An 8678-nucleotide genomic window follows, 5' to 3' on the forward strand; every position below is an offset into this window, starting at 1 on the left:
AATAGAGAATTCTCTAAATTTAAGAACCTTTCTACTTTTATAATAGTATTTTAATAAAAGGTTCTTATATTTAGAGAATTTTGAACGACTTGAAAAGTTTAGGAACATGATTTAGTATATGTCAAAATTTTGAGCTAAAAATAAAAATTAACATAAATATTATATGGCTAATTAGTATTTTTAGCCTCTAAACTTTGACATGTACCAAATTATGCTCCCTGAATTTTTCTATTCGTTAAAAATTCCTCTGAACTATCGATATTGTTGGATTTAAAGACTTTTGTCCAATTTTATTCAATTTCACTAATTCAGTGATTATTTATGTAATAAATCATGTTTCTCAGACTTTGATATCTACCAAATCATGTCCTTCGAACTTTGACATGTATCAAATTATGCCTCATGAAATTTCATCCATGTTAAACTTTCTTTACTAAAATTAAATAAAAATTCTTAAATTCAACGATCTCAATAATTCAATGGGGATTTTTAACGATTTTAAAAATGGGTTTTTTTACAAAAATACTAAATTTTGAACAAAAGTTTATAATTTTACTGTCACATAATTTTTTTTACAAAAATACTATCTTTTTATAAATCAACCATAAAATAACAAAACAGAATAACTAAAAAGACAAACGTGAATACTTAATACCAGTACACAATGTAAAACTTATAGAGTTTTTTTTTTCAAAAAAAAAAAATACAGTAATTAAAAAAAAAAAATCCACCCAACAATATAAATAAAATAAAAAATAAAAAATTTGAGTATAAAAAGAGTGAACTTTCTTTGGTTTCGTGTGGAAGAAGGTACTTCATCTCCCTCCATGACGAAAAACTGAAAATTTCCACGACCCTTTTCCTTCTCTTTCTCCTTCAAACATCTAACAATGGCAGCCATGGATGATGATGAAGCCTACATTCTCCAACTCGCACTGGACGAGCAAAGGAAGGAACTCATGGCCGCTCAAACCCTAGACTCCGACCTCGACTTGGCTTTCCATATTCAAATGCAAGAAGCCATGACCTCCTCTCTTGTTCTCCACAACAACAACAAATCCACCTCCTCGACGAAGATGGACACCGAAGACGACGTCGTTCCGGCTGGGGATGTCAAAGACGACGACGTTTTGGGCGTTGCTTCGTCGCTTTTGTTGAGAGATTTGGAATGTTACATGCAGGAGTACGGTGATCGGAAACGATCGAGTGAGGAATGGAGAATGGCTAGGGAGGATCTGGACCGTCGGATTCATGATCAGAAGGTTGCGTCTGAAATAGAGACTTTGCCAGAGGATTATTGGTCGAGTTACGGAGATTGGTTTGAGAAACCTTACGGTAATAATAGCAAGGGTGCCTCGTCCTCTTCTTCTTCGATGGTTGGGTCAGAGGTGTTGAGATTGTACTTCAAGGGTTTGGTGAGCGAGGAGATGATTAGGGATTCGAAGGTGGTGGTGGCTGGTGCTGGGATTGCGATTTGTGATGGTAAAGATAATTTGCTTTTCCATTCGAGGAAGAATCTGAAGGTTTTGAGCTCTGAAGCGGCAGAGTTGGAAGCTCTGATTGAGGGTTTAGACAAGGCATTGGCTTTGGACTTGAAAAGTCTCACCTTTTTTTGCGAGGATAATTCACTTTACCATTATGTTAGTATTTTTCAAACCTTGATGACCCACTAATTCCCAATTTTTCCATTTTTTTTCTTGCTTGTCTTTTTAATTGGATGTTATTTGGTTTTGTTAATTTTGGGCATTAACTATTGCTTTTGGGTATAGTTGACACTGAGATGAAGTTAATTGGGTATTATATGTTAGGTGGAAACGACAAAGTAAGAGAATAGAAATTGAATGAAAATGTACATTGCTTCAATTACAAGTTAGAGTATAGGTGATGAGTTGAAGTTGTTAATTTAGTAGATGAGAATAGTTTGGTTTATAAGAGAAAATTTTATGTTGAAAGTAGTAAGCTTTATTCATAGTTTGTAGATTTTGGTTTTGGATTTTTGTGTTACAATTTGGAACCCTTGATGGGTATTGATAGTTGCTAGCTTCAAGCTTTTGTGGCTATAATTGTTTTTGGTCTAGAAATGTTTATGTTGTTCTATAGTATTTTTCACATGTTTAGGAAATTCTATTCTACAATTATCTAGAACGTTTTAGATTAAGTATTTTTACAAATGTAGAATTATTTAAACTAAATTGAGTATTGTAGAAATGTGTAGCAATTTCTAATATCTATGTTATGTGAATAGCACTAATAGATCATTATTAGAGTAATATATGTTTCATGTGATAGAGCTATTTAATTGGTTTAAATTAGTATAAAGACACAGGCTCGAAACTTTGTGTTATTTTTACCAAGGATAGCTCAAACGGTCAGTCACGTAAAGTGTGTTTGCTCCTACATTAATTGCTACTATTTTCTGGTCCTTAATTGGTGAACACTTGAAGATAGCTTGAGGAATTGGCAAGGTATTAGTGTCCAAGAATTTGAAATGTTACCAGCCTTAACTATTAGAAGTTACCCATCAGTGTGTCATAGAATAGGCCTATTTTGAGCTCTATTCATTTACTTGTTAAGCAATATCCTTGAGTTTGCTATCGTGGATTTCTATTGAATTTTTACGTACATACTCTTGTATAGGTTGAGGCATGTATTACTCCAAGTTTTTTCTGCTGGTCTATTATTTCTCTTTGTTCATTATTATTTTAGTCTTAATCTCCTTTTGGTTTATTTGGGTGAACTTGTAACTTATCTATTGGAGACGGTTTAAATCTTCCGTCTAGGGGGAAATGCCAGTTGTTTAGTTCTAATTCTTATTGTCATGTCCTTGTTCTTGTTGTTAGCATAATTCTTGACATCATCATGTTAATATTTAGAGAAAATCTTATCTCGTTATGTTATCTGTCTTTTCGAATGCATAGTGATATGAATCTTACTTTCGATTTGTTTGTATTTCTGCCCACAGATTACCGGGAAACTGTTTCCAAGAAATAGCCAAATCACAACATTAGTCAATCAAGTGGATCTTCTTCGTAGGAAGTTTACCTATTGTGTTCCATCCCTCCTCACAACCCCAAACAGCATTAAGTTTGCTTATAAATCTGCTCGAGATGCTGTTGTTGCTCAGATTGCCTGGACAGAAGAAACTTGCAATGGCAAGACTAAAAGAGAAACATGCACAATTTGTATGGAAGATAAAGATGTTGCTGAGATGTTTTCGGTTGATGGTTGTCTGCACAGGTACTGTTTTACTTGTATGAAACAACATGTGGAAGCAAAGTTGCATGATGGAAGGGTAGCCAAGTGCCCACATGCTGAATGCAACTCTGAGGTAGCTATTGATAGTTGTGAGAAATTTTTGCCACCTGAGTTAGTGAAGGTTATGGATCAACGAATGAAAGAATCTGCTATTCCCACTACACAGAAAGTTTATTGCCCAGATCCCAAATGCTCTGCCTTAATGTCAAAGAATGAGGTTTTGGAATATACCAAGACTTCATTTGTTGGTGCTGAACGCTCTGGTGCGAGGAAATGCATGAAATGTCAAAAGTTCTTCTGTATCGATTGCAGAGTCCCCTGGCACTACAATATGTCTTGCAATGACTACAGAGAGACGAGTTCGTATCCCCGTGGAGATGAACAACTACTGAAGTCTCTTGCATCAAAAAGGTTGTGGCGTGAGTGCGCTAAGTGTAACCATATGGTTGAACTGTTAGAGGGCTGCTACCACATCACTTGCAGGTATGTTCTCATTCTTTGAGTTTGGTTCCTTCAATCTTGCTTCTGTTTTGTCTTTAAATGTTAATTAGCATTTACTTTGAGCTGCTATAATCTAATGCTGAGTTCTATTATCAATTGTTTAACTGTTAGTAAAATACCCAAGAGCTGTTTCAACTGCTTGATCATGCTCCTTATTATATCAAAGAAGCAGATCATTATCTTTTATGAATTTAATTATGGTAAGATGAAAATAGCTAAAAGACACTAGTAACACCACTATGAGGTATTTTACGAGTAATGATATGTGAACACACAAGATTGGCAAGCCACTTTCAATAAGTTGGACCTATCTTAAATAAAATCACATAAATGTCTGTCAAAATTTATATCATTACTCATAATTTGGTGTAATGTAAAATCGGATCCCTCTTACATTTTATTTTATGGGAAGGATGTCACATACTTTAGTTTAGTATTTATTATGAAAAATTATTAACCAATGGTATAATGCTACATTGTGGTGGCGTTAAATAGTAAAAGTGTTTTATAACTATGCTGATGTTTTATATTGTTACTTTAGAATGATGAGAGAAATAATATATAAAGTTCTATGTACACACAAAGATACACACAATTTTGTATTATCTTAATTCGTAAATCAATGAATTATTTCACAAATTATGTGTGGTATTTTAAAATATAATTTAGTTGAATCATATTTACATGTCCAAGAGAGTGAAAAAAATTGCATCAGAATATTTCCTTGGTAATTATAGTCTCACACTTGGATTTTTTGGGCAGATGTGGATACGAATTTTGCTATACCTGTGGAGCTGAATGGAAGAACAAGAAACCAACTTGTAGATGTCCAATTTGGAATGAGCGCAACATCATTCGACAACCGCAACGACAACGACAACGACAAAGACAAAGACGGTGACTAGAGCGATCCCAACTATGAATGGGAGAACATGCAGGTCTGTGATGGATGATGTCTCTCATTCATTTGTGATTTTAAGTGATGAAGTAATTAGGCTTCTATGCTCATCGACTCTACTTTAGCTTTTCGATCTATAGACTGCTTTGTTATTAAGTAGCTTTTCATACAAATTTGGCTATTTAAACGTGGGAATGGATGAACATGTGTTCTAGCTTTGCAGAAAGTGGTTCTTCTAGATTTTATGATATTGTCTTCTTTTGTGTTATATCCATTCCTGTCGTTTTCTAATTTTATTTAGGAATTTTCTTTAGGAAAAGTATGGTGAGATGGTATTGGAGTTTTATATTTAAATGAATTAGTGATGAATTGAGTAGTTTATATATTATTATTAATTTATTAGGATGGTCACTATTTGGAATTTACCAATTCACAAGGAGTATAGAGAAATGCTAAAATGTATTATTGGTGTTTAGTACTTTTTGATATTGCTATTGGTGCTAGTCTTATATAATTAGTCTATAAATTATTGTTAAGATGGTGACCATTTTGGTTTACCATTTCACAAGGAGTATAATTAGTCTATATATTATTGTTAAGATGGTCACCATCTCATTACTATTGGTGCAAGTTTTCTATAATTTGATTTAATTTTTAGAGTCATTAACTAATTATAGGGCAACATTTCTAGATGGTACTAAATATCATTAATATCTAATAACAATGCTTAGAAATATACTATGGAGTGTTTGGTATGGAGTTTTTTTTTGAAAGAAATGACCAAATTTATTAATAACATAGTAATGTTATACATGCTAAAGGATTATATTTCTCAAAAGAAAAAAGAAATAGAAAGTCAATTTAGCCAAGCAAGTTGTTTCTTCAAAACTAATCTATGTGCAACTACATTGGTTACTTTTGAAAATCTACACAACAAACTTTTTACATCCTCTACGTAAATGCTAAGGAGTTAGAATCAACATGTTACACGTGCAATAAATTTTGAAGAAAAAATCATATCCAATGTTACAAAAATTTTTGCTTATTCTGTTGGAATTACTGAAAAGCTCCATCTAATTTCATTTAATTTTACTATTTTAATGATTGTTTATGTACTAAACCATGCTTCACAGACTTTAATATTTACCAAATCATGTCTCTCGAATTTTGACATGTACTAAATCATGTCTCCTGAACTTTCATCTATTAGACTGTGTTACTAAAATTGGAAAAAAGTTCTTAAATTCAACAATTTCAATAGTTCAAGGGGCAAAAATTTTAATTAGCCTTAAATAAATATGGCTATAATTCTTTTTTTATTATTATTTATTAAAAAAAACATTATACTCTAACTTGAAACCTCTTTTTGTGAGATGAGTCTTTTTTTAAAAAAAAACTAATGTTTTGCTAAATCATCTAAAAGATAAGGTTGTACCTTAATAGGAACATCATCTCTGTTGAGCACTTGATCTAGAAAAGAACAAGATGTTCTAAGCAACCATATTAGCAGATTGTTTAATAAAAAATAAAAAAAAAATTGTTTAAAGATGTAAGAAGTTTATGACAATCTTTTATAATAACCCTAAAAGAAGAAAGCATAAGTAATGAATTTCAAATAGCTTGGACTGCTACCAAGCAATTTGACTCCAGCTCCACTTTATACCACAGTTGATTGTGAGATGAGTCTTAATATCAGCAACCTTTAATTTATCTTTCAGATTATCGAATTATATATATAATATAAGAATTTTTTTAAATTTTCTTTACAACTTTACCCTAAATATTTCTCAAAATAATTTGATACTAATCTATCCTTAGTTTATTTTAGCATATTCATTCTACCCCTTTCAATTAAAAAAATATCTCTCTTTAGATATGAAGAGAACCGCCTAGTTCTAGGTTTCCTTCCTATCATCGTCGCCACGACCGGAAGCCCTCCCACTGAAGCCCTAAGTTCTTATAGTGCCACCTCTTCTTTTCCCATCTCTCTTGCATCGAAACCCCAGAAGTCCCAAATTCAAAAGCATAAATGCCTTGTGGTTCTTTCGTGTTCTCCTCGTCAACGACCCACCGAACTAAAGCCTTAAAGGTCAAGAACCACCGATCCTTGTTTATCGTCACCACCACTGAGAAAACGAACCAGAGGACGGCGATCTGCAATAATTTTTTTTATTATTATTACAATTGTTAGAGTCTCGATAATAATAGCGAAAAAATCGAAAAACTATTGAAAATTTGTTGTGAACACGAAATCTTATCGATAACTTGAATTAATTAAAAGCTAACTTCAAAGTTATGTTTTATCAGAATGTTATCGAAAACCTATCGAAAAACCATTAAAAATGTCTGTAGAAAAAATGTTGAGAAACCATCGAGAATAATCTATCAAAAAATTGTCGATAAACTATTGTGAAACCATCGAAATATATCATCTTTAACCTTTGGAAAGCACATTTAGGAATACTATCAAGAATCAATCAAAAAAGCATCGAAAAACTATCGAAAAAATGGCTAAATGACCGAAAGATGTAGAAAACCAAATCTACTTAGTTCAAAGATAAAAAATACACAAAACTACCAAAATCATACAAATCTGATGCAAACAAACTATACAATTAAAAATACAATACCATTCACGATTTTTTCTTATAAAAAAGACTTACCCATTAATTATGGAGGTTCGGTTCCAACTTAGACAATGGGATGGAGGTGCGACGCTGGCTGTCTTGCGATCTCAAATTGTACGACGTTAACAACGACGGAGTGGCTGGCTAAGGGGATGTATTCTTTTAGTTTGGTTGAGGAGAGAGAGAGAGAGAGAGAGAGAGAGAGAGAGAGAGAGAGAGAGAGAGTAATAAGATTTTATGAAGAGGGTAAAATGAGAATAAATAATTTTTTTCTAAAATAATTAAATAAATTAAAATATTTCCAATCATAAAATTTTATCATACTTTTTAAATAATAAAATAATATATCATATTAAATCTATAAATATATTGATTAAAACTTAATTTATATTAATATGAAAAAAGAACAAATCTAGGACTCTTTAAACACTAATCAAGGGGAAATGATTTAACCACATGTATTTCATTAAATGCAACCAGCAGAACATGAGAACAACCCAAACATCATCACCCACTTATTTATAAATTATTATGAAAAAGCTTTTTATTCCTATAGAAGAAAATTTGTGTATCCACCAACTAAGGTGGCCCTCCCTCCAATCTTTTGGAGACAAATCAAAGAAAACCCACACCACTATTTCTACTTAGAACCATTTGCTTTTTTTATTGCTTTTTTTATTGCTTTTTTTATTTTGATTGGCATATTCAATCCTATATATGTTTTTCTCTCTTAACCCCATGTGAGAGAGAGACTCAAATAAGTTTAAAAAATTATGCATTATATAATTTGATATAAAATGATGAATTATTGTAATTATGTGAGTTGGATAAGTACTTTGGTGGGATTCTTCCAAGTTGGAACCATTAGCATTAGTTATAGTGGAATGTATTAGGACCACTTTGAAATCATTGAGACCACACCTCACTCTTAGGATTATGTGCTGAATTTGGTTGGGATCTTCTTGAGGATTCTTATTCTTCTTTCTTTATTTTATTGTTTTTTTCTTCCTAATTTTTGTATAAGGAATCTTAATTCTTCACTCTCTTTTTCTAATAACAAAAAAAAAAAAAATTGTATTGTTTGTGATATGTATCATGATTCATACATATATAGCTAAGTTTAGTTTCATTGGTAATTTGGAGCCCACCCTAATATTTTTAGAGGTCTAGTAAATTGTATTTGAGGATGTGATTTTTTAATTTTTTTTTTTTTAGAAATTTCAAAATTTTAACAAAATTGGGTAATTTATTAATATTATTATTATTATTATTACAATTTTATAAATTTAAAAACTTTTAACTAATAAATTAGCACATGTGTAAATAAGGGAGAAAGTTGGGTCGGGTCTTAGTTAAAGCAGGCTAGATTTGCACCTAGAGTCCATCCAATCTAAAAG

At 31.8% G+C, this 8678-nt stretch overlaps 1 protein-coding gene across 1 annotated transcript; it reads left to right on the forward strand.

Annotated features, from left to right (window-relative positions):
- The first annotated feature begins 756 nt into the window (after positions 1 to 756).
- On the forward strand, positions 757 to 5035 carry LOC115718592 (E3 ubiquitin-protein ligase RSL1). Its single transcript, XM_030647404.2, has 3 exons — positions 757 to 1640; positions 2963 to 3738; positions 4519 to 5035. Exons 1-3 carry the CDS (start codon positions 891 to 893, stop codon positions 4655 to 4657), a joined length of 1665 nt encoding a protein of 554 aa, XP_030503264.2. The 5' UTR covers positions 757 to 890; the 3' UTR covers positions 4658 to 5035.
- The last annotated feature ends 3643 nt before the right edge of the window (positions 5036 to 8678 follow it).

The sequence above is a fragment of the Cannabis sativa genome, chromosome 2 (assembly GCF_029168945.1).
Source record: "Cannabis sativa cultivar Pink pepper isolate KNU-18-1 chromosome 2, ASM2916894v1, whole genome shotgun sequence".
Classification (NCBI taxonomy): Eukaryota; Viridiplantae; Streptophyta; class Magnoliopsida; order Rosales; family Cannabaceae; genus Cannabis; species Cannabis sativa.